Source organism: Muntiacus reevesi, chromosome 9 (assembly GCF_963930625.1).
Source record: "Muntiacus reevesi chromosome 9, mMunRee1.1, whole genome shotgun sequence".
Lineage (NCBI taxonomy): Eukaryota > Metazoa > Chordata > Mammalia > Artiodactyla > Cervidae > Muntiacus > Muntiacus reevesi.
The window spans coordinates 905,213-932,140 of NC_089257.1; the positions used below are offsets into that span (position 1 = coordinate 905,213).

The 26,928-nt window shown below is 43.3% G+C and overlaps 2 protein-coding genes and 1 non-coding gene across 3 annotated transcripts; all 3 read right to left on the bottom strand.

Moving 5' to 3' along the window:
* Window positions 1-4,847: 4,847 nt before the first annotated feature.
* MS4A2 (membrane spanning 4-domains A2) lies at window positions 4,848-15,573 on the bottom strand. The gene is made up of 7 exons (XM_065944758.1): window positions 15,512-15,573; window positions 13,938-14,061; window positions 13,031-13,165; window positions 11,423-11,479; window positions 10,065-10,220; window positions 9,619-9,717; window positions 4,848-8,378 (listed from the first exon to the last, which is right to left on the bottom strand). The coding sequence occupies exons 1-7, from the start codon at window positions 15,571-15,573 to the stop codon at window positions 8,280-8,282; spliced, it is 732 nt and encodes a 243-aa protein (XP_065800830.1). The 3' UTR covers window positions 4,848-8,279.
* TRNAC-ACA (transfer RNA cysteine (anticodon ACA)) lies at window positions 10,469-10,541 on the bottom strand. The gene has a single exon. It is a non-coding gene; the product is annotated as a tRNA-Cys (tRNA).
* Window positions 15,574-18,817: 3,244 nt separating the features above from the next.
* Window positions 18,818-26,642, bottom strand: MS4A3 (membrane spanning 4-domains A3). The gene is made up of 6 exons (XM_065944711.1): window positions 26,490-26,642; window positions 25,535-25,672; window positions 24,803-24,859; window positions 24,402-24,560; window positions 22,810-22,911; window positions 18,818-18,907 (listed from the first exon to the last, which is right to left on the bottom strand). The coding sequence occupies exons 1-6, from the start codon at window positions 26,640-26,642 to the stop codon at window positions 18,818-18,820; spliced, it is 699 nt and encodes a 232-aa protein (XP_065800783.1).
* Window positions 26,643-26,928: the final 286 nt, after the last annotated feature.

The window sequence follows — 26,928 nt, forward strand, 5'->3', positions numbered from 1 at the left end:
GCTGTTCTCTTGAAACATCCCACCCTCGCCTTCTCCCTGAGTCCAAAAGTCTGTTCTGTACTTCTGTATCTCTTTTTCTGTTTTGCATATAGGGTTATTGTTACCATCTTTCTAAATTCCATATATATGTGTTAGTATGCTGTAATGTTCTTTATCTTTCTGGCTTACTTCACTCTGTATAATGGGCTCCAGTTTCATCCATCTCATTAGAACTGAGTCAAATGAATTCTTTTTAACGGCTGAGTAATATTCCACGGTGTATATGTACCACAGCTTCCTTATCCATTCATCTGCTGATGGGCATCTAGGTTGCTTCCATGTCCTGGCTATTATAAACAGTGCTGCGATGAACATTGGGGTGCACGTGTCTCTTTCAGATCTGGTTTCCTCAGTGTGTATGCCCAGCAGTGGGATTGCTGGGTCATATAGCAGTTCTATTTCCAGTTTTTCAAGAAATCTCCACACTGTTCTCCATAGTGGCTGTACTAGTTTGCATTCCCACCAGCAGTGTAAGAGGGTTCCCTTTTCTCCACACCCTCTCCAGCACTTATTGCTTGTAGACTTTTGGATAGCAGCCATCCTGACTGGCGTGTAATGGTACCTCATTGTGGTTTTAATTTGCATTTCTCTGATAATGAGTGATGTTGAGCATCCTTTCATGTGTTTGTTAGCCATCTGTATGTCTTCTTTGGAGAAATGTCTGTTTAGTTCTGTGTTATGATTTCTCTCTCTTCACTCAATATCTCTTTGTTCACAAATTGTTTCCTGATTTCATTAAATTTTTTAAATATTTTTTCACAGCTCACTGAATTTCCTCACAACAGCTATTTTGAGTTCCTTATCAGCTAAATCACAAAATTTCATGCCTTTGGATCCAGCTGCTAGAGAATTCTTATCTTCTGATGGTAACGTATTTCCTCAGTTCTTCTCGGTGCTTGTGTTGCTGTTTCCACGTTTGAACCAGCGGTGTGAAAGTGAAAGCGTTCGTCACTCAGTGGTGCCCAGCTCCTTGTGACCCGCCAGGCTCCTCTGCCCATGGGATTCCGCAGGCAAGGAGGCTGGGGCGGGCAGCCATTCCCTTCTCCAGCGGATCCTCCTGGCCCAGGGGCCAAACCCGGTCTCCGCCGTGTCTGCCGACTCTGCGCCCCCTGAGCCACCGGAGGAAGCTGCCCTCTGAGGGGCTGGTTTGCGGTTCTGCTCCTGTCTGGGATCCCCCCAGCCCCGCGTGGACACACCTAAGCCGCCCGGCGCCCTCTCGGCGGCTGACTCTTGCGCGCGTCTGCTGGGGGTCCCGCCGCGCCGACCTGGCTGGACCTCCCCTCGCGGGTTCTTCGGCCGGGGGCGCTGCATTCCAGCCCGGGGCTTCTCCCTCGCGCAGCCCCTGGCCTGTCTCGTGAGGAGGCCGCTGGGGCCGTCTTCCCACTGCACAGAAGCGTGCGCGGGGAACGCGCCCAGCGTAGGGGCAGGCAGCCCGCGCGCCTTGGGGCAGCGCGGGCCAGGCGGGGCGCCTCAGGGGAGGTCTCCCGGCGGGGCTTCCTGCCGGGGTCCCAGAGGCAACCCGCGCGAGCCGCGCCCCTCTAGTGCTCTGACACGCTCACCTCTTTCCTGACCTCCTCCTTCCCACCCAGGGGCGTCCGCCGTCACACCCAGGCGGCCGCAGGGAGAGGCTTTCCCCCGCGGCGGCCCGGGGCGGCGGTCGCCGGGCGCTCGCCCACTGCCCCCCTGCTCCCCGGTGACGCCACTTCCGGGGAGGGGCGCCGCTAGCCAGATTTCTCTGGCCCGCTTCCGTGCGGCCGATTCACTTGCTTATTCTCTAGTGGCAAGCCGGCCTCTCTCCTCGGGGGCTGGACTTCTGCAGTCTCTTCATCCCTGGGTGTCTTCCCCAGGCAGCCCTCTCGGGGCTTTCCCCTGCTGGGCGGAGAGGGGCTGCGGAAGGCTCGCAGGCCCCTGCCGGCTCCACACCGGCCCGAAGCTCCGTCTCCCAGCACCCGGGGCATGGTGGGTGGGGGCTGAGACCCCTCCTGGGTCCCTTGGCGTGTGGCGCTGAGTCCCACAACTGCCAGAGAGGCATTTTTGTTCAGGGACGGATTCAGCATCGGTTGCTAAAAGGGGGACCAAGGAGGCCCGTCTTATGCCGCTGTTGCGCGGATGTCACGCCAGCCCTCGTCTTTTCTGCAGCAGGAGCAAACGCCCAGGCACTTGGAAGACAGGACTCGTTTATTACGCACCTCCCGTAACTAACAGAGACGGTGAAGTCCGGTGGAAAGAACACGGATACTAAAGATAAACTGGCCCGGATCTAAAACCCAGTTCTGTGATCTACTGACTAAGCAAACATGGGCCACGTATTTTCATCCTTGTTGTGTAAAGAATCTTGCAGCTTTAAAAAACAGATAATTGCTTATCTCAAAAGTATGGGTTACAATGAAGTAACACAAGTTATGCTTCTAGCAGAAGTCAAGACATAACAGAACTTCAATTAATTTTAGCTTTACTCCTTCTTACTCTCCTATAGAATTCAGAATTCCAGTTCAACTTTTTAATTTAATTGTTGATTTCCCATGGTGCCTTCCCATGCTAGAGGTACTCTTCTCCTATGTTCTAATAGCAGCTCCGATTTGCTAGGTGAAACCTTATATATATTTGAATATGACCTCCTGAAAGGCTGGATTCATGGCTTATTTGTATCTTCTGTTCTGTGTCCTAGTGAAATGTCTTGAGTCCAGCAGGAAATCAGCCCTTATTCTGGTCTGTTGCCATACTTTTAGAATCCTGTTAGATAAAATACCAATGCATTTACAAATGATAAAGGATTTGACTGAAGCATGCCAGGGCACTTGTCTTTTGGAAACAAAAAACAAACAAACATTGAACACTACTACACCCTGTAAGAAACAACTTTCTGACATACACCAATTGCTAGATTAAATCTATACCCGTGACCAAGACCTTGCAGAAGCGCTGGGCAATCCTACCGGAAGCAGTGTTATCGGGGCCCCGTGAATGAGAACCGGAAGTGAGCTGTTCTTTCTGGGCACCTTGCCGATGGGGGATTTTGCACCGTCTTTTCCTGGTAGTTCATTCCTAGTGGGCTGATAATACGTTTCATTTTTATTTTTTTGATAATACATTTTAAAACATTTCTCACTGCTGAAGAGATGTTTTTGGTGGTTTCTCAAATCTGATAGTATTTCCCTACAGCCTTTTCCCATCCACTACATTGCCTTTTTAGGACTAAAACAATTTTATCTTATATATTTCTTGCTTTTCAGTTTGCCTAGAAATAGTCTATGGGCTTCCTTGGTGACTCAGTGGTAAAGAATCCGCCTGTAATGCAGGAAACCTGGGTTCGATCCCTGGGTTGGAAAGATACCCTGGAGAAGGAAATGGAAACCCACTCCAGTATTCTTGCCTGGAAAATCCCATGGACAGAGGAGCCTGGCGGGCTAGAGTCCAAAAGGATTGCAAAGAGTTGGACAAGACTGAGCCACTGAGTATTCATCTAGTGTAGCTTCTGGGTATATTTCATGCAGGGCTTCCCAGGTGGTGCTAATGGCAAAGAACCTGCCTGCCAATGCAAGAGATGTAAAAGATGCGGGTTCAATCCCTGTGTCGGGAAGATCCCCTGGAGGAAGGCATGGCAACCCATTCCAGTACTCTTGCCTGGAGAATCCCACGGACAGAGGAGCCTGGTGGGCTACAGTCCGTGGGGTCTCAAAGAGACGTGACTTAGCACAGCATAAGGCAGCATATTTCATGCAGCGTTCACATTCTAAACAGTCTCTGCTCCTCCGTGTTGTTCAACATAACACTGTGCAGGGATTCCCAGACAGAAGTTGTTTGGGAGATTTAAGCTGAGCCCTCTTGATGGTTTGTGGAGTGAGCAGAGGTTTTTCCAGGGGAGGGATGTGCTCATGTCTCACAGGTGGTGACTACCAACAACCTCTCACACTCTGGTACATACAAATTTACCTCGATGGTCTGAATCAAGCTGGAAGTATGAACACGGTACTCTGTTTAATCAGTGTTTCATAAGTAGAGCTGTGCCTTACAGAATGAGAATTATTTGTGAAAAAAGCTTGTAATATTTATTTATTATTTGGCTGTGCTGGGTCTCAGCATGCATGCAGGATCTTTAGTTGCAACGTATGGGATCTAGCTGTCTTAGCAGGGACTGAACCCAATCCCTACATGGGGAGCGGGGTATTTTAACCTCTGGACCACCAGGGAAGTCCTGGGGAGAATTTTTTTCTGAGACAATTTTTTAAGAGAGAGCTGTGATTAGCTTTTGTCCCAGGAGTTTAGAATGAATGTTACTGTCCCAGATGTCTTGCTTGATCATACATAAAATAGTGTTAAATAGCTCTGATTGTGGCTGCTGTCCGAGTCACAAGCTTAGTAATTATGATCACCAGTCATCCAGACTGTCCAAAAGCAGGGAATATGGAAGCAGGAAGTTCAGTAGGGGCTTTTTGGTCCAAAGTGCTCATTGTCAGGTAGAAAAACTGAGGTCCTCAAAGGGAAAAGACTGACCCATAGCAAAACAAATCGGAGTCAGGACTAACTTGTAAAATGCAACTCCCAGTTCAGGTTCCTTTCAACTTGATCCCACCATTTATTGGCAAGAAGGCCAATGATTGTTGTTTTAGTCCATTTTCTGTCTGTGGGGTTGTTTACAGATTATCCCATTTTACAGAGCATTATTTAAAATGCGGACTCTGGAAACTGTTCTTGGTCCTTAGCATCACTGAACTGATGTTTTGATTCCCAGTTATCCCTGATCAATCTCCTCCCCACTGTACACATACACACACACACACACACACATACAGATAAATCAAGTCAAATGATTCTGATTTATTGAACAAATACCAGTGATTAAGGATACATCAAGGAGATCAAAAGTACACTCATAATACATAATAATACATTGCATCATGGGGTAAAGTGATTATGAAGCAGGTTGGATGAATGCATGTGCATTAGACAATCTCAATGGAGAAAATAACCTTTAAGTTGATGTTTTAAAAAAGATAAATTGAGACACTAAATATGTGAAGAGCATTCCAGTTGCGTTCTCAGTATCTGCCTAAAGTAGGCACATGATAAAAGGCAGGAAGATAAAGAACAACTATCAGAATGATCTTAAGACAAAAAAAAAATGTGTGATATATATAGAAATACATAGTCAGTATGTGGTTAAAATCCTAACTGAGTGGAGGAAAGAGCAGAGTAAAATATCACACAGTACAAAGACAGACCAGAGACACTGCTAGAGGTCCTGGTGGGCCGGGTGTGGATGTGAACATCTTTCCTTGAAAGTGTGTGATTATATCTATGAATGATTAAGAACGGTGAATCAGTTTGGCAAGCTATGCAGTAAAAGAGTATATTTTTAAGCTGCTGTCAAGTTTGGGGAAATAAAATTTTAATTTCAGAAAAAAATGAAAATAGAAAATCTAGGCTCCTAAGCTCAGATAAGCATAAGAACTGACTTCACCATTGGTTGTATGGTCATGTGATCTCTTTCATGGCCTGGGGAAATTAGCATCTACTTATCAATTTTTAATTTTGGCAATCCAAATAAATAAAATGTAGTCAATTATTTCATTAATGAAGTTGTGAATAATACCCCCAGCTGATTTCTTCAGTCTCTTCACAGGACTCTTCTATTAAGATTTAGGCTAAAGGTGTGAACTACTTTTTCCTTCTCTTAAAAATAAAAATGTCAAAAGAAACAAACTCATCTGGAGAGCTTTCTTTACCATCTTCTATTCACAATTTCATCACTCATTCTTACATCACACATACCCCCATTATCTCTCTCTAAATATTTCTGCAGACGTTTTACTATTTAATGTCTCACCATAACCCTGTTTTGAGCTTCTCTGCATCTTTTTCATTCATTCACTATTGCTATTTTCTCTGTCCCATCTCTACCTCTTACCTGGATCTATCCCTATTGATTTTTGCCTTCCTCGAGTCAGCAGATACTGTCTCTGACGGTTACTTATTCTTTGTCTAACCTCTATCTACTTTGGGCTACCTGTTGGCTGCAGCTTCACAATGCATTTTTCTCCCTAATTCTCTGATTTTCTATCCTAGTTATTTTCTCTCCTTTCCCCACCTCCTGGTGATGTGTATGTCCCCACTGATTACAGGCATGTAAAGGTTAACTTGGCTTTACTTTTATCTCAATATAGTTCTCTTAGAGTGTTAATTTTATTCATTTAATACTGATCTCTCTTACAACAATACTAAACCTCTGTCACCAAAATCCATCCTTACCAGCACTCTGCCCTGAATACTACCAGGCAATCTTAAACTGTGTTTCTCTTCAATCTCCTAAAAATGACAGTCTAAACCTGATCTTAATCTGGGTCTGTCTGTACTCCTCACGTGTCAATTTGTATTTCTCACTTCCTATGTCTTTCAACATTACCTGATGTTCTTTGATCTTAGATTCAAACGCATAATATGTTAAGCAACCGGTTGCCTCTCTGGTTTCATTCTTTAATTCAGCTAATTAGTGGGAAGACCAATAACTCTTTCTCCATTTTTTAGAAACTATCATTTCTCTTCATTTCCACTGACTTCATTTTAGCTCAGGTCTTAATTGATTCTTCTTTCATTTCAAATTCTTCTTTAAGTGATTTTTCCTTTATGTTTTACATCTCACCAGGCATAGAGAGTAACTTAACAAAACTCCCTACTGCTTATTCATCAGTCTGCAAACAATTTTGAGCAATATTCTATCAGTGAATGTGCTACTGATTCAGGCAAAATATGGATTTTTATGAGATTTTGTGTCTCTGAAAAAATATATTATCATTGAGGGGACATGAAACATTTGCCTGTGGAAAATTATACAGACTGTAATGTGTGTGTGTGTGTGTGTGTGTGTGTGTGTGTGTGTGTGTATTTGATTACAAAAACTTATCAGCCAGAGAGAAAAGCAATCAACTAGAAAAACTTAAAGAATCAGATGGGATTTAAGATAGGTTTTACAGAAAGGAGAAATTCAAGCAAAAACAGAAAGGAAGAAAGAACATTTCAACCCAGGATGCTGGCATGAGGTGGTCAAGCACAGTGCATACTAAAGAGAAAGTTGAAGTGGGGTTAGGAAGTAGGACTTTCGAGACAAAATGGACCTAAATTTTATATCATTAGAGACTACTAAGACTTGGAGACTGCTGCATGTGAACGTGGATGAGTATTCATGACTGAATATGAATGAATTGATTTCACAATCATTTCTTTCTTGGAGCACTTTTAGTTTACCCTGTGGTGTTAGCTTTGGCAGCACGTATGCTAATTTACCCTGTGTTTGCATGTGTTTCTACCCACACTTTTAGAGCTGATGGGTCAACTATTCCTAATATCTTAATGTCACAGATGAAAAAACCCTGATTAAGTAAAACGTTAAATGATTTGCCACAGCTCACTCAACAAATAACCAATAGGCCTGGTATTCCAATGCGCTTTATAAGATCAGCAATCCTTCTACCACACTATGTTGCTTTGTTCATATAAGACCAAACACAATGAGGAAATATCTATTGCTAATTTGATATGTATCCACCAAAATGCTTAATACATGCCTAAAGAATCTCTAGTCACACGTCCGTCTAACAGACTCTTTCTGACTCTATTCTTAATTTATGTCAATTTGGTCTTCTCATCATCTCCACAATTTCTCCTTTCCTATGCTACTTCTGACTTGACCTGCTGGTATGCCCTCTCTGAATCTCCACCCCTACACTCCATACACCCACACTGAGCACCCACCACGGATGAAATACTGTGAGATCAGTTTCACTTAGTTGGTTCTCAGTACGAGTTTGCTGAATGGACTTTGCCCTCATGGTTCTTACAGTCCAAAAGGGGTCACAGATCACACACATCTGCAGCTCTGAAAAAGGCTAAGAGCAGATATTATCAAACTGCTAACCTTAACTCAGCTCTCAGCCAGTCTTCCTCTTGTTTTCCCTATTTGCAGTTATGCTTACTTCTTACAGGTGGACATCCCAGAAGGGATGGGTGTGAGACAGTAACAGAAAGCAAGAAATAGAGAAGTCTATCTTATCTACAAATGGAGGGGGGATGGGTTTAAGTGAACAGAAATAACAAAAATAGAATATTGCCGTCTGGAGAATAAACCATGATATAAACTTGTCAAGTCATAGAAAGAACTGAAATTTTGCCAGTAGCCTCCTACACAGAGATCATGGCTTTCTAAGCTCTTTGCTGTGAATCAGGATGTTCCGGACACACAAGTCTTACGAATCAGCAGGAGAGGCTGTCTCCTCTCTTTCTTCCAGCTGACTGTAAATCGGTGCGTATATATTCACCTCTTCATAAAGACGATCTTCTGGAATCTGATGAGGTGAAGGAAAAAAGCATTATCAATCACCAAGAATTTTCTGCCCTAGAATACTTACTTAAGAAGCATATCTCATCTCTTTTTGTATCTCACAGCCTGCCATTACACTGTGATACTTTAGCCACCTGATGTGAAGAGCCGACTCATTGCAAAGACCCTGATGCTGGGAAAGGTCGAAGGCAGGAGGAGAAGGGGACGACAGAGGATGAGATGGTTGGATGGCATCACTGACTCAATGGACAGGAGTCTGAGCAAGCTCCAGGAGACGCTGAAGGACAGGGAACCCTGGCGTGCTGCTGTCCATGGGGTCGCAAAGAGTCAGACACGACTGAGCAGCTGAGCAACAACAGCAGCAATACTTCCATCTCCAACAAACCAGCGTGGCTGGCCAAGTGGGTTCAAAAGAAATTGTCAGTCAACGAGAAGTTGTTGAGATGATTCTGTATCGGAAATGTAGTACATCTCTTATCTTATTTATTTCTGAAGGAAAGTGATCAGAAAAGGCAGGCAGACCTGAATGCTTCAGGCAAGTGGAAAGGTGGAGAGAGTGTGTTTTACCTGGAAGATCTGAGTAAATGTATATGCATCTAACTCTCTTTCATACGTCACAGGTATAAAAATGGGTAAGACAAGTGGAAGCACAGCTGGTAGTCATGACTCAGAGAGGAAACAAGATACAGACTTCAGAGCAAGTGGGAAGGTGAAATCCAAGAAAAAAGAGAGCAGGAACAAATTTTTAAAAGCCCAGCTATTTAAGTGTTTCTATCATGTACTACCTATATATTCATCTCTTATGCTCAACATATGCTTATACTTTGAAGCACCTACGTTTTTTAAAATGATGAAGATCTTACTTTCCTAAACTTCAGCCAAATGAATTATATTAACACTATGAGGTTTGTGAGTGGAAAATTTTATTCAAAACATGAGATTTGGTTCCCATTTCTTCACACCCTCTCCAGCATTTATTGTTTGTTGACTTTTTGATGATGATCATTCTGACTGGTGGGAGACGATACCTCATTGTGGTTTTGATTTGCATTTCTCTAATAATGAGTGAGGTTAAAATAAATTAATTCATTCGAAACATGAGATTTGGAAACCAAAATACTGAAACTTGGAGAAATGGAATGTTGAAACTGGAAACAATGTTGCAGGAAACCCAGGCCATACTTTTAAGCAACAAAGCTCAAGTCCTTTATCATTTAGGATTTAACATCAGGCGGTCCACCTACCTGATTCCCTTCAACTATTTCACCAATTCCATAAACTATGTGTGACACAGCGCTGCCAAAGCCCAGGACAGTGAGAAACAGGATCATCGCCACAACCTCCTGTTGAGAAACAACCAACAACCCAAAGGACAGGCGGAGTTACAGGGTAGGAAAGTGCATTCCCTACAGCAGCCCCGGCTCATCACCCACCCCCACTCAGCACACGGCCAGTTCCTGCAGAATGACACGTGCGAAAACCAGGAGGTGGTGACTCAAAGCCCCTGGCACCACCCTTGCGGGACTCAGGTCGAGGTGGGGGAAAGAGGCTGGCATGACCCTGGGCATGAGCCTCCGGAGCACTGTGTTATATGATGCGGTGGCAGAAGGGTGGTGTTCACGGAAGGGAAAAGAAGGCGTGCCACTTGGACCAGGACCAGAACCTCGGCCAGCCCACGAGAAACACCCACGGTGGAGAAGCAGGCCAGAGAGCAGTAGTCGTTCACGTAGACTTCCTCACAGCTGTAGAGGTAAGCGGCGCTCTGCTCGAGGTTACTGATGAGGATGCCGACGCCTGCTCCCGCGGCGACGCTGCTGACCGCGTTTGCTCCCTGGCATCCTCGGATCTGACGACAAAGAGGAACATTCAGACTCGGTCCCGCACCTGCCGCAGTGTTCAGTAAACCTACCTGCATTTCGGGGCTGGATACATCCAGTAAACTCCGCACTTACGCAAAGTGAAAAGAAAGTGAAGTCGCTCAGTCGTGTCCGACTCTTTGCGACCCCATGGACTGTGGCCTGCCAGGCTCCCCCATCCATGGGATTTTCCAGGCAAGAACACTGGAGTGGGTTGCCGTTTCCTTCTCCAGGAGATATTCCTGACTCGGGGATTGAACCCGGGTCTCCTGCATTGTAGGCAGACGCTGTACCATCTGAGCCACCAGGGAAGTCCATTTGTTCAAAATATAGATTACAAAGGGACATGTAGAAAATGCACTTGTGGAATAAGAACCTCCAGCGGTCCCTCTGAGACTGCGTGCAGGAAGACCCACGTGAATGCTCACGGGGTCGTTGCCGCTCTTCGGTCACTGAGCCCTGCCCACCTCTTTGTGACCCCATGGACTGCAGCCCCCAGGCTCCCCTGCCTTTCACTGTCTCCCAGAGTGTGCTCAGATTCGTGTCCTCTGAGTCTAACCATCTTGTCCTCTGTTGTCCCCTTCTCCTCCTGCCTTCAGTCCTTCCCAGCATGAGGATCTTGTTTAATGAGTGGACTCTTCACATCCGGTGGCCAGAGCTTCAGCTTCAGCCTCAGTCCTTCCAATGGATTATTCACGTTGATTTGCTTTAGGATGGACTGGTTTGATCTCTGAACTGTCCAGCGGACTCTCAAGAGTCTTCTCCAACACCACAGTTTAAAAGCATCGGTTCTTCAGAGCTCAGCCTTCTTTAGGATCCAACTCTAACATCTGTACACGACTACTGGGAAAACCATAGCTTTGACTATATAGACTATACTCATAGTCCCTCAACAAATAGACTCCTTAATTGGAAATGAATCACTCGTTGGATCACAGGACTATAGTTTGAGGACACAGCTGGTGTGAGGGTATTTTTTCAACAAGTGTCAACGTAGTACATTCATTGTTTTTAAGTGATACAATTGGTATTTTAATGATTACATGCTTATGACTATATCCAAGACAAAAGTAAATTGGAAGAAAATCACATATCTACATTCACTCATAAGAGATAACAACATGTCTCCTTCAAAACTCTTAAAATTAAATTTTTCTTACCTTCTCAAGGATAAAGACAGAATGCAACTCACCAGATATACTGACTGTTTCTTTTCAGACACGATTGACAAAATTCCAGAAATAGCAAACTGTTCAAAAGGAAGGAGGGGGAAAAAGTGCAGTGGGTCTCTGTTCTTCTCTGTGTCGCTTTCATCCTCACCTTCCAAATAGAAGGTAAAGTTGTGGGCATTCTATAAAGAATATCCTTTAATCCATTTTATTTTTTAGTTTTACTATTTTATTTTTCTAATTTCCTATAGAAAACTTCTCAAAATTAAATGTCCATGTGAATTATCTTGTTAAATGCAAATTGTCACTCAGTAAGTCCTAGATGCGGTCTGAGATTCTGCATTTCTGCCAGGCTGCCAGGTAATGCTAACCCTGAGAGTCCATGGGTCACGGCTAAGGGCTGTGAAGTCCAGCAGCCCTGGGGCGTGACTGTTATAACACTGCTCTCATTTTATTGTGATCATTTGCTCATATGAGCATCTTGTGTGTTACAGTGTCAGTTCCTCTGGGCGAGAAACACGTGTCTGTCTCCGGAGTCTGACATATATCTTGTGGACATATAGCCGTTATGAAAATACACATGGTGAAGGATTTAGTGAAATTATCAACCAGGAGCACACATTCAAAGCATTTCATAGATTCAGATTGTATGGTGAGGTGAGAGACATCTAATAAACTAAATGATTGGAATGAAAAGACAGTAAGGAAGTTTCAAATTAAATATAGCAAAAGTTTAAGGAGAGTTTTGAACAAGTGACCTGAGACCTAGGTATTTAGCAGAGGGCCAAGCCAATGCAGTATTTTTAGGGTTAAAATGTATCCTCGTGAATGAAAATGTTGATGCAAAAAACAACATGGATTAATCAAAAACAAGAATGCTGAGTGCAAGAAGCCAGGCATTAGAGAGACGATGGTGTTATCATTCCATTTGTATAAAACTCCAGAAAATGAAAACTAATCTATTGCAACAGAAAACAAGTGATCGCTCAAGGATAGGAGGAAGGGGTTGAGGGAGGGAGGGGTTGCCAGGGGGAGCAGGAAATTTTTGGCGGTGATGAGTACTTTCATTATATTGATGTGGAAAGGGTCTCATGTGTCATGTCAAAATTTATCAAATTATACACCTTAAATAGATGCTGTTTATTATACATCAGTTATACTTCAATAAAAACTAAATATTTTAATGAGCTCATTCGGCCATCTAGTTTTTAACTAGTACAATGACTAAAAGAGAGACAATGAGAAAGTACCTAAAAGAGTTTCTAGGGCTCAGTAGAAGTTCATCAAATGTCAGCATTGTTCTCATTTCAACAATCTCTCCCCCCTACCTTTGCTAAGATAGCTTTACTGACAAATGGTGTTACGAAAATTTTTCTCAAATTGGATTCTGAAAGTTTAGGTTCGATTCTTACTAGCTAAATGCCCCTTGAGCAATACATAAACATGTATTAGCTAATTTAACCCAAAATGCTTTGCAAACTAAATATGCATCTATATTTATATATATCCATATACATATTAGAATACACTCATATATTCTCAGCACTAGAATAAACAATTGTTAGATCTGATCTGGATAAAAGAAAAGCCATGTGCAGTATTATTTCAGACAACTGTAGACATATACTCACAAATAGGGCTCCCCAGAATGGGTAGCCGGCTTTAAATGACGAAAAAAAGTATTCCATAAACTCTGAATCATTGATCTCGGAGCTCACAATTATTCCAAAATAAAGGTATATCAAACCAATCAGAATTTGTGTTACCTGTAGAAAAATGCATAGATTTTGTGGAATCAGAAGGTATTTTTTTAAGATTACATCAGTTTCCTTATAATTGAGGCCAATATGAGAAACTGCTTTGGTGTCTTAGGCAGTCCTCAAAAGGATCCAAGTGCAGTTTTTCCAGTATCATCTGGCCACTCTAAGAATTTATACTGGCATGACCTCATGCCAGAATAGCCATGAGGTCATGCAAGCATAGCCATCTCCTACGCCTTTATTTACATACTCATGGTGGACATCAATAATGGCTCTTTCTATCTATGAGAAGACAAAGATTATAAATCATTCACAGGATGATATTGATCCTTTGGCAACTGACCAGAGTTGGCAGATCCTATTTGCTAGTCTAACCCTAGTCTTCATGAGGAAATGCTTCTTTCTACCCAACAGGGTGCCTGGAGGTGGTGGATCAGTTGCTAAGTTGCATTTGACCCTTGCAACCCCACGGACTGCAGTCCACCAGGATCTCCTGGTGAGATTTCCCAGGTAAGAATACTGGAGTGGGCTGCCATTTCCCTCTCCAGGGAATCTTCCCGACCCAGGGACTGAACCTGGGTCTCCTGCACTGCAGGCCGATTCTTTCCCAACTGAGCCGCTGTTAGGACTCTGCCTAACAGTGTGCGGTGAGTGTCAACAATTTTCTACTAGGTTTTTCCCTCCATGAGTCTGAGTAGGGAAGCTATGTTGATGCCACCAAATACTCTTTCTTAGAGCCAGTCTCTACTCTAGTTGAGGTTAGAGGAGGCTCACTCACCCCCAGGAATTCCAGCTCTCTCTTCAAAACAGTCAGCCATGTTTGGCGTGGTGCGGGTGGGGCAGGCTTTTCCAGTAAGACGCTTTCATGGAGAGATATTTCTGCAAGTTCAATTTCAGATGCACTGTGAAGTTTGAACAGAAGTGCAGCTGTGAGAAAATTCTCTAAGTCTCTATGCAAGATCTCAACTGACAGAAAGGGGAATTTTGCTTATTTTTCAAAATAAGTCTGTAATTAAAATCTTCACTGTAAAGTACAGGAAACTCGGAAGCTCAGAGGGTCCAAGTTAGTGGCCAGGATCACTATCTGATCATGGTTAGACGGAACAAAAACCATAGCAAGCCTTCTTGTTCTTGTGCTTGTGTGTGCCTAATCACTCAGTCATGTCCAATTCTTTGCAACCCCAAGGGCTATAATGTAGCGCACCAGGCTCCTCTGTCCATGGCATTCTCTAGGCAAGAACATCGGAGTGGGTCGTCATTCCCTCTCCAGGTGATCTTCTCGACCCAGAGATCAAACCCGGGTCTCCTGATTGCAAGTAGATGTTTTGCCCTCTGAGCCACCAGGGAAGCAGGGAAGCCCCTTCTAATTCCTAATCCAGAGTTATTACCAGGTTCTTTCTCATTAATCTATGTTGGTGAGTAAAAGTAAAAACTATTACATCTCTCAGTCTTTTAAACATAGAAATGTATCTGAAAAGATGTTGTCAATGACATACTCAATTTCATGTGCATAAAGGAATGACTTTGAAAGGTGTGTTGATCTCTGTTCCTATTTTCATCCTTAGAGGAGGCTCACTGACAATACTATGTCTTCCTAAGCATTGGAGTATACTTAATATTTCGCAATGACTTTCAATCTGTTACTGATTTCTGAAGCTCTGTCTTCAGTTTCTCCTAAAACCTTTAAAAAGAAAGTTTTAATATGTGTTGGGGCTTCCCTGGTGGCTCAGATGGTAAAGAATCTTCCTGCAGTGCAGGAGACCTGGGTTTGATACTTGGGTCGGGAAGATCCCCTGGAGAAGGGCATGGCAACCCACTCCAGTGTTCTTGCCTGGAGAATCCCATGGACGGAGGAGCCTGGCGGGTCACAGTCCATGGGGTCACAAAGAGTCGGACAGACTGAGCGACTAACACACATCATATGTGCTCATCTTCGGTATGCAAAGGGAAAGTAAACTATGCACATCTCCACCAGGTTTCAACCTGTGAACATTCCGCTCTAAACAGTGGGGCAGGACCCTGCAGCTTGAGATTCACAGAGATTCACACACGTCAGGCACAGAGGCAAGAGGGTACAAAGCCCCTACGTCAAGCCTAGAATATGAGCCTCTTTTGTTAGAAAACTTCAGCTGTTCCCAGCTTACAGGCTAAATAAAAACCTTCCCCATCGACCAGAGAGGACTGCTGGGAGAGTATAGCAAGCAACTTCTTTATACTTGGTGTTTCAATTAAACCCAGTGGGTCTACGCCCAAGTTCTCGATCTGGCATCTCCCCAGCACTGTGACTATCTCCGGTTCATTAAGTGACTGGGAATAGAAAAAATAATAATAATAATAACAGATTGCGCCTACCTGGTGGGCTCTTGTGGAGTGGGGAGCGCAAGCTCTGTCCTGCTCCTGCTTTCCGTCTCCATTTCTTCGTTAACAGAGCTCTCCAGGGATGAAGGACAACGTTACCGTGAGCCTTGGTGGGCTCCCTCTCAGAGCCTTCGGATGGCCAGCTAAGATGGGAGACTCATGACTCGGATAGCTATCTTCATACTTAAGACATTGGTCAGAAAGATAAGTTTCCTGGCTGATTAAGATCAACGGGGCTTTTCTTGTTATCAGAAAGAGCAAAATTGAATGGGTTACTGAATTGGGATGAGTGTGAATTGGGGAGATTTGAGACTCTTGGAGGATAATTCTTTCTGAGACAGGATTTACAGAACCCCAAAATGAGAGGGTTTAGTTGGAATTGCGAAGCTGAGAGAGAACCGCAGGGCAAGAAGAGACTGCGCTTCTCTCCTGGTGTTTTCTGTTTGTGACCCAGGTCAGTCTTTCCTATGTCAGAAGTCCTCCAGTTATCCTCAGAGGAGTGGGCTTCACAGGTAATCTAAGGCTGAAGCACTGTTTGCAAATATGAGTGCTTCTGATTTCTGTCTTTCTCTAGATTCATTCATGTTGCTGCAGGTGGCGTTCTTTCATTCTTTTTTACGGCTGAATCCCCGGTGGCTCAGAGGTTAAAGCATCTGCCTACAGTGTGGGAGACCTGGGTTCGAGCCCTGGATCAGGAAGATCCCCTGGAGAAGGAAATGGCAACCCACTCCAGCATGGACAGAGGTGCCTGGTGGGCTACAGTCCATGGGGTCGCAAAGAGTCGGACACGACTGAGTGACTTCACTTAATATTCCATTGTATATATGTACCACAGCTTCTTTATCAAGTCATCTGTTGATGAATGTTTAGGCTGCTTCCACGTTCTGGAGATTGTAACTAGTGCTAAAATGAACACTGGGGTGCATGTATCTTATCAAATTGTGATTTTCTCCAGATATATGTCCAGGAGTGGGATTGCTGGATCACAAGGCAGCTCTATTTTTAGTTTAAATAGAGCCTCAGGATTTTTCATTCTCTCACGTCTCCCTTAGCGAAGTCACACCATATCTGCTAGAAAAGACCTTAAATAAATGTCTCCTTATGGTGCTTTCTGGGAGCAGTCTGTAATACTTCATTATGTTTCCAGAGAATAATCAGAAACTAAACCTGAGCCTTAGAGAGGAAAGAGATTGAGGATGGTCTTTGGTGTTTGGACACAAGGCTATTTTGTGAGAATTTTCAACAGAAACTTGCAAAATGCAAACCAGTAACTGAGATGCATCTTGTGAGTTTCAACTGGCTTCATACCCCAGTTTTCACCAGCTCCTTCCCCCTGTTGAGACGCTTATCATCTTCTGTGCCCTCACTTTGGGTCTTTGTGTAAACACACTCCTCGATCTTTCACAACACTAAACATTGAAACATATACCAAAGTGCCTTTTTTTGGTGGGGGCAAAATTATCAAGATGAGTTTTAACCATGCTTCTGCCTGAAGGAGATAACAGTGCTAGCATTCCTCCCACCGCATGTGTTTCCTCCTTCTGGAGGCACATCTGTCCCCACTCTTCACTCACTCATCATCCGGCTTCCTCTTTGACAAGCAAAATTTCTTCTCTCTGATATACACTCGGTTTATTTTCCCAAACTCCAAAGAAATTTGCTTTCAGATCCCATCTGGACAATTGTTTTCTCAAACTGAATGCTCAGGTCAGTTAAATATGCACGAATTTACATATTGTGAATTGAAAATTGCTATCTCTTCAGGGTATTTTCTGACACTCCCAAAGGTATCCCAGTCTCTCTCTCTCTCTCTGACACACACACACAGACACACACACAGACACAGACACACACACACACACACACACACACAGACATAGACGCACGCACACACGCACGTGCACACATGCTGAAGAGCAAACAAGGATAGGGGTCAAAGAGCAAATTTCTTCCTCTTTTCAATGTCACAGACGTTATACACGCCAATTCAATGAGAGAAAAAAGTGTGAGTACAGATATTGATCTTTTTTATAACTTATACTTTTATTTATTTTTGGCTCCGCTGGGTCTTTGTTACTGCAAGGGTGTTTCTCCAGCTGCGGTGAGTGAGGACCATTCTCCAGTTGCGGTGTGGATCAGTCACTGCAGAGGCGTCTCTTGTTGCAGAGCGTGGGCACTTGCGCTTCAGTAGTTGTGGCTTTGGCCTCACTGTTTGTGGCTCGCAGACTCAGTAGTTGTGAAACGTGGGCTTAGTTGCTCTGTGGCATGTGGGGTCGTCCCGGACCAGGGATCAAACAGCGTCTCCTACACCGGCAGGCGGATTCTTTACCACTGAGCCACCAGGCAGGCCCTATACTGACCTTTAAAAAAAGAAATGAAATTGCTTTCATTTGTAGACGTAAATAAGAGCAAGATGTAAAGATGAACAAGATAAAGGAAAATATTATGTAATCAAAAAGAATAAAATAAGACCTGAAGAGCAAAATATAAATGATACCATTTAATATATTAATAATAGTAATATTTCAATTCCCACCAAATCGGTCTATGATTTTTAAATCAAAGTTGCAAAATATTTTAGACCTTTATAATAGGAAACGTAGAATTAATGAAAAATGATAATACAAATGTCACTGTAAATACCTTTCCTTGCACTGAAATCTATTCACCAATGGTTTGGTTTGTATATGATTTTTAAATCAAAGTTGTAACATATTTTAGAACTTCATAATAGGAAATGTAGAATTAATGAAAAATGATAATACGAATGTTACTGTAAATACCTTTCCTTCCACTGGTCTATTCACCAATGGTTCAGTTCACTGTATCAGACTCCTCACCAACCTTCTTCTCTTTACTCCTTCCAAATCACTCTGCATTGCGACTGCAATGATATTCCTAAATTCCAAGTAAGTACATGACCTGTCCGTCTTTGTTCATTGTTGTGTTGGTAAATATGTAACAACTGGCTTTCTAGGGTTGGTGGGTGGAACTTGGCCCTGGGCAGCAAGGAGTCCACCTGCAATGCAGGATCTTCAATGCCTGGGTCAGGAAGCCCCCCTGGAGGAGGGAATGACACCCACTCCAGTGTTCTTGGCTGGAGCTGCCATGGGCAGAGGAGCCTGGCGGGCTGCAGCGCACTGGCTCGCCAAGAGGCGGACACCGGTGAGTGACCAAGACACACGCACGTGATGTGCGCAGTTTCACCGCAGCCTGCTCCACGCCAGCAGCTGTGCTCATCTCACCGAAAGTCAGCGCTCTCAAGGCCACGCGAGCCAGCTCAACAGCGAAGCATCGGTTTCAGCTGCTCTGTTTCTCGTTCAGGAAGGCTTTCCTGGGGCCCGCTGCCGCAGAGGGGAGAGAGAACAAAGGCCCCTGCCTGCTCTCGCCCTGAGGAAGGGGCAAGCGCATTCCTTCCCCGGGGTGAAGGCAACAGTGCGCCCACAGGTCCGCCTGGAGACGTGCCTGGGGGCTGGCCTTCCCTCGGATGGTGCTGTGTGCAGGGGCATGCACAGCGCCTTTCTTGCTGCCTGTCTCGTCTCCGGCAAGGCACACACTTCTCTGTCCAAACTGAGGTCTTGCATCTGCCCCTCACGCATCAAAGTCAGACACACTAAAGCCTCTGGTTTGTTCCCCGAATATCCCCAATTGTCTCCTGCTTAGAGGCTTTTGCATATGTCCAGCTTCTTTCTTTTTCCCTTCATCATGCGAACTCCCAATCATCTTTAGGATCTCAGTTTAGGGGACCTCCCTGGAGGCCCAGTGGCCAAGACTCCACCTTCCCAATGCAGGGGACCTGGGTTCGATCCCTCGTCAGGGAAGTAGATCCCATGAGCCAAGACTTCCTATGCCACAACTAAAGATCTCACATGCTAAAACGAATACCCAGCACAGCCAAATAAGTAAATAAAATTTTTAATGGTTCTGAAAAAAAAAAAAATCTCAGTTTAGGAGAAATGTCTACTCCCCAAAATTGTCACTTTCATCTCTTTAACCTGGATTAGAAACTCTTTCTATGAGCTTCCAAAGATTCCTACACTCTTCCTATCACAGCCCTTAGGGCTCCATGTTATAATGGTATGTTCCTGTGGGTCTGTATCTCCCACAAAGAGGAACTAGAGAACAGGGACTGTGGCTCACTGGCTATTGTATGCAGAGCACATGGCACTTTCCGGATAATTGTTCAATGGATTGAAAAAAGAAACAAATGATATTTAATGTGTATGTATGCATTTCTTCATAAATTATGTATATTTTACATATATGTATTATCTGGAGAGGCAAGAATTGTTAGTAGAGAAGACTACGGAAAAATCTTTGCACATATGGCAAACAGGGAGCTAAAAGAACCTTATAGGTGTGACTTGATGGACACTGAGGATGGCTCAGTTCCCTCTCAAGGGAGGAAAATTAATTTATAAAGCAGAAATATAAGTCCATCAGCAGTAGATATACAAATCTGGAGCCAGAGATATCAAAAAGAACACCAAATTGCTACCTGAGAAGATGGTCATGGATGTCACTGGAGGGAATGGGAGGAGCCACAATGGAAGTGAGAGGGTTTCTGCCATCTTTAATGACGCCTATCTGACCACCACCCACCTCAGCCTTCACAGCACAAAAAGACCACCCCCACCACCAGCATCGCTATCAAATAGCTGTGATTCTATTTTCACATCTGCTTTATTTTTACTTAATCTACATAACAATGAATAAGATAATTGGTACTGTAATACCTATTTTACAGATGAGAAAAAAATAGATCAGAGAGATTAAGTTCACACAGTATCAGAATTTGCACTCAGGTTTGTAAGATTCTAAAGCCTTAATTCTTTCTTCTCTGCATTACAGATTCTCACTGTCCTTTGAAGGACAAATATTGATTTTGCTCTCAAAGATCCCCATCTAAGGCATCATTTTTGTATCCAGACATGTGTGAATTTTAGCAGCTCATTGAAAAAAAAAAAAAAAGACTTCAAGACTTGACCCTTCTACCTCAAATATAGTAAAAATTTATCTTAATGTTATTTTGGTGATTTTTTGGGGCAGTTTTTGCAATGCTGGTGTCAACTAAAGTCAAGAAGCATTTTTCTGTAATGGAAAAACATCTCACTCATTTTTCCTTCTCACTGGGTGGTTGGAAGTTGGAGTTTAGAAAGAATTAGGAAATAGGAAATATAGGAATAGGAATAATTCTATTCCTATAGAATATAGGAAATATTCTATATAGGAATATAGAATATAGGAAATATAGGAAATAGGAAGTGTTTTCCCTGCCTTTTTTAAACCTTAGAAGACAATGAAGCAGGCAGGTAAGAAGAAAGAGAGCTGATTTCTGGGAACAATTTTAGCGTGGTCACCATAGCAGTTACAACAGAAAGGATGCCTAGAGAAGCACAGGTGTCCTGCCATTCCCAGACTTTTGAGGGAGTTTACAGTCAGGACAGAAAGGACTGAGTTGAATGTCCAAGTTTCTCACGACGGGCACCACGATAGCAGAGATGTGGTTCATAGGCTCGTGTTCTCTTGAGTTCCTGGATGGAGCACGACTCACTGGAGATTTAAGACTGAATTGCCTTGCTTTCATTAGGAGCCATTCTTGATTCCCCAGGATCGGGAAAGGAGGAAGTTGCCTGGAAAGTAAAACAACATCAAATTCCAGGAACAAGATCAACACGGCCCTCTCCTTCCATTCCTTCCTATTATCATCATGATCAATGACAACAATACTCATTCACTGATTATCACTGTATTCAAATATTACATACATAGTCCTTACAGCAAGCATTAGAAATGAACAAAAACAGTATATGTTGGCTGAGTCCTTTCACTATTCACCTCAGACTATCACATTGTTAACTGGCTATATGCCAACGCAAAATAAAACGTTTTAGGAAAAAAAATGGACAAGAACATTTCATTTTACAATTAAGATAGCTAAAATCCAGAAAGAATTTGTGGTTTTTCCTGGAAATATAACTAGAAAGTAACAAGTTTAAAAAGTAATAATTTAATTCTATCCATGTGAAACACGTATGCTCCTGTTTAGAAATGATATGACCAATAAGGAATCAATATCCAACATGTATAAATAGCTCATACAAGTCAACATCAAAAGAAAATAAAACAACACTAAGAAATGGGCAGAATAACTGTGTAGACATTTTTCCAAACAGGAAATACAAATGACCAACAGGCACGTGGAAAGATACTCAGCATCACTAATCATCACGGACATGCAAATCGTAACCACAACGAGATATCACCTCACGCCTGTCAGAATGACTATTATCAAAAAGTCTGCAAGTAACAAATGTAGATGAGGATGTGGAGAAAGGGGAACCCTCCTACACCCTCCACTGTTGCTGGGAAGGTAAACTGGTGGAAAACAGTATGGAGGTTTCTCAAAGAAATAAAAACCGACCCACCATGACTCAGCAGTTCCAGTCCTGCGTATACAGCCCCCAAAACCCAAAATGCTAATTCAAAGAGATACATGCACTCTGATGCTCACAGCAGCATCATTTACAATTGCCAAGATGTGGAAGCTACATGAGTGTCCATCAGCAGAGGAATGGAGAGAGAGCATGCAGCGATATTCATATGGCTATATTCACACCCACAGATACTTACATACGGTATTGATATATTCACTAGAATACTACTCGACCATAAAAAGGAATAAAATTTTGCCATTTTGCAGCCACATGGATGGAATTGGAGGACATCATGCTAAGTGAGATAAGTCAGACAGAGACGGATAATGCTGCATGATATCACATACGTGGAATCTAGGAAATACAGCAAACAGATGAAAATAAGAAACCAAGAAGCAGACTCACAGATGTAGAGAACAAACTAGTGGTTGTCAGTGGGGAGGGAAGGACAGGTTAGACAGAGGTGAGGGAGTGGGAGGTACAAACTCTTGGGTGTAATAGAGGCTCAAGGATGAATTATACAGCTCAGGGAATATAGCCAATATTTTGCAACAGCTATAAAATGAATGTCATCTTTAAACATTATATAAAAAGTAAAAATTAATTTTAAAAAATTAATTTAAAAAAATGTATGCTGTGAAAGATGAGATACACTGCTTCCTCTTGTATTTTTAGGTTAGAATTCTTTTCCAACCTTCATGCCAAGTCTAACATTTGTACGAGCTATAACTCCAGGAACCCCACAAGTCATTATCGTATGACAGTTTCTCTCCAGTTCCAGAAGTCAGGGACAATCTCAAACCCTAGAGGGAGGGAGAAGATCATGTGAATTGTAAGTCATTTAAACAAACCCACCTTTCTTAAATGACAGCAATTTGCTTTGAGCCACAGGACTGCAACAGAGCAGGCTATGCACAGTTCCAGCAAGGTCAGGACCAGCATCAGTGACACAAGACCCTGGGGGATGTGATGCCGCACATTAAATCCAGTAGAAACGTTCAGAGAAAAAAGAAAGGCCAGCAGGAAACCGAACTATAACACCTACCCTCCATAAAACAGGTCAAAGTGAATCACACATTAGATTTAATACATTGCCACACCCAACACTCTACATGAGACACAAGGTCCATCTAAAAGCATGTAAACCTTTTTCCTGGAAAGAGAGACATATCGTACTTCCGTATCAACCCCTGTGAAACAGCTCTAGAGGGAAAAAGTGCTGACATTACCATTAACATCTACCAAACCCAGGAGATGTACAGGCAGCTTAGGAAAAAGGACAAAAGGGACCCTTTCATCAGTTCTTTAATTGTACTTCCTAGAGGGTTAGGCATTTACAGTATTCCTACAAATTAAAATAGTAAGCTGAAAAGTGAAACACAAAATTGCTGGACTAGTGATCCTTCTACCATCACTGAGGCACCTGGAAGAAATAAATGCCAATCCCTCTGGAGAGAAAATACTTCCAGAATCCACACATACCCACAAAATCAAACCCATACAAATACAAACTTAGATTATTAAAAATATAATGCAGAAAGTTAGGACTCAGACTTCCATGAGTATTATCAGCAAACAGGAAGAGTAAGTCAGTAAAAAACAGTTCACAAATCATGGGAAAGTAAAAATTTGGAGGAAAATATTAATTTCTCACTTGATTGTGGATGAGGGAGAACACGTAAACACATACCAAAAAAATACTTTGGAAAGGCTATTAAAAATTTTCCCTTTTAAAATACCACATTCAAATAAACTCAAAAGTAAAGTCATTCAAAGCTTCAGTGAGTCACTATTTGAAAATTCCAGACCACAGGGAAAATTGTAAATCTCCCAAGTTAGTTCCATTAGGAAAACTGTGAAATAAAACTTTAAACATGTAATCTCTCTGGGGAACGTAACAGTGTCAGTAGCACTGTGTGCATGCATGCTAAGTCGCTTCAGTCCTGTCTGCATCTTTGCAACCCTATGAACGGTAGCCCGCCAGGCTCCTCTGTTCATGGGATTCTCTAGGCAAGAAGGCTGGAGTGAGGTGCCATGCCCTCCCCCAGGGGCTTCCCAACCCAGGGGTCAAACCTGCATCTCACATCTCCTGAATTGACTGGTGGGTTCTTTACCGCAGGTACCCCCTGGAAAGCCCACCAGCAGTAGCAGCAGTATCAAATAATAATCTAATACAGTATGCATTGTGTTAATTGCTCATCAAATATTAATTCATACAATCTTTACATATAATACATGTAATAATTTAATCTATTACTATCCTCATTTCAGTGACGGTAAAACTGAAACACAAAGAGGTTATCTTATTTGCTCCTTCAAGGCAAAGCTCCTAAGTGGCAGAACCAAGATGCACATCCAGGCAGCATGGTGCCTGATACATTAGTTAGCTCCTCTATACTTTGGTTATTGAAGTTCTTCATAATTATACATAATTTTAAAAGACATACGCTTGAAGAGGCTTCCATGTAAATGCACAAGTCAGGTGGCTGGGAAGACTGACAGCCCTTGAGTAACGGCTTGTTAGCAAATAAATTCATTGAGAGAAAAACGGTCCCGACTACAGCATTGGTGGCGCTGGCAATGTGCATCCCAAAGCTGCTCTCCAGCTGCAAGAGAAGAAGCCGCTGCTTCACACAGACAGCACACGCCGGTTCCTGCGGCCACAGCTCATCTCCACAAACAGCCATGGAGAGGCGTTCACACGCCCGACGGTAGCCTAGGTAACCCGAGATGCTCCACCCAAGACTCAGGGTCTCCGCCGGGCTCCCCAGCCTCTGCTCTCCCACTGCTAACGGGCGACTTGTTCTGCCCCTGTGAGCACAGAGAAAGAGGCCGAACGGCCACTTACCAGGGTTTTTGTGGGTTTTTTCCCGGCTGAGAAAGCTAAAATTCCCGAAACAAGAAACTGTGTGAAAATAGGACGTGAAGCAGAGAAAGGAACATGAACTCTTAATTATCAGATAACTAGCAGCAGTTGTACAAAACTTCTCAAATTCACATTCTAGGACACAAAATTACACTTGATTTTGCTCATTATTTATACAAGTACAATTTTAAATGAGTTTAAATTTTGCATAAATGTGTAAGACTTTCATTTTGTTTTGTATCTGGCCTTTTACAGGTTATATGGGTATGCCGGGTTTTACATACAACAATACACATATTCAATGTAATATGATTATCTTTATGCTTGTGTTTACATTAAATGTAAATAATATTTATTTACACATGCATGTATATTTAATATCATTCTCATATTCTTACCCAAGCTTCAGATAATGTGTTTGATTTATTGGACTAGGTGTTCCAAAAAAACTTTTATACATCTAAATGTCTATATGGACATATCGCCTAATGTTTAAATTAGCATTTTGATCTACTATTATTTCTATGAGTCTAATTTTGATCAATGAAATTCTCTACATGTTCATGGCTTTCTCAAAACTCCGATCTATTCTTTGCCTCAAAAATCTCACATTTACCAAGCCACTCCTAAAATTTGAGGGAAAAGCTGTCAAAGTACATTTCTAGTAGTGGTAGCGAAGAAATGATATGCAATCAGTGGAATTTGAATACTCACAAATATAGCCCCCCATGTGGAATAACCTGTGTAAACAATCGAGAAAAAGAAGTAACCAGTGGGTTGGGAAAAGTTTGTTAAGGAATGAATGAAGGCACCCAGAGCCAGAATTACTGCTGCATTCAGGATCTGGACAGCCTGCGAAAGGAGGGAAAAAGAGAAAGCGTCAATGATCACATGCCAGCCCACACTGGGGAGAGATCGCCTTGTTTATTTTATTTCCTCTTTCCCATTTGGTTTACTACAGGGTATTGAACACAGACCCCGTGCTCTGCTGTAGGACCCTCTTTACCCCTCCTACATATGTATTAGCATAATAGTTTGCATCTGCTCATCCCAACTCCCAATTCATCCCTCCCCAGCTCCCACCCCTGTCAGTCACAAATCTGTCGTGTCTGCTGCTGTTTCGTAGATAAGCTCATTCGTGTCATGTTTTAGATCCCACACGTACATGATATCATATGGTATCTGGAGAAGAGATCACTTTAATTTTCCTCAAAAAGGAGATATCAGAGCTTGAAATGGCCCAAAACTGAAGCCAGATTAACTGGGCGAGGTCTGCTCTGGAAGGCTTCTGTTCCTGCAATGCCCACTGATCCGATGGCAAGACCTCATCGCCCTCTCTGCCCAGCCCACCGTGTGCATCCTCACAGAGCCCTCCGGCAAACCACAGCGTGAAGGAGGTGACAGACTGTGAAACTAGCCTCCCCGCCTGCCCTGGGGCCACAGTACAGCGACCTCCATTCTCCAGCAGTGATAGGGTGTCTCCCACTGTGAGATTATGCCTCTGCGTTTCCACTCTCAGGTTTAAAGGATGCTCGCGTCTTCCCTTAAAGCACATTATCGATCCAGCGAAGAGTAGCTCAGAAATCCCCATAGAGACATAACCGAGGTTCCCCATGCCATGGTTGTCGCCTTCCACCTTACAGAAATGTGTTACCTGAGGCTGACTCACCCCGAGAACCTGCAGCACCTCCGGGTGGTTCTGTGAGCTGCCGAGGGGCCGGTAGGCAGAGCTGTCCTCCCCCGCGGCACCCCACTGGCTTCCTGGGGCATCGCCAGCGCAGGCTGCCCCCGGCTCTGTCCGATCAACTTCTTGGGAGGCCATCTGGGGTCTTGGTGGCTGTCAGAGAAAAGAAACCCAAAGTGTTTCTGTTTTCCCTTTTATTGCTAACTAATAATGGCTTTCTGTTTTCAGTTCAACCAAAGGGTTCCATTTTGTCTAGAAATCAAAACAACTCTGCACCAACAGGGCAGAGGTTTTGCCTTGTTTATCCCATTTGATGTTGAAGCAGTAGGCATCGTCAGACCGTTATACTAGGCCTGGGTGCAGCACCCCACTCCGGAGCGCTACAGACGGTCCCTCTCTCTCTTTTAGGTGCATGCGTGTATTA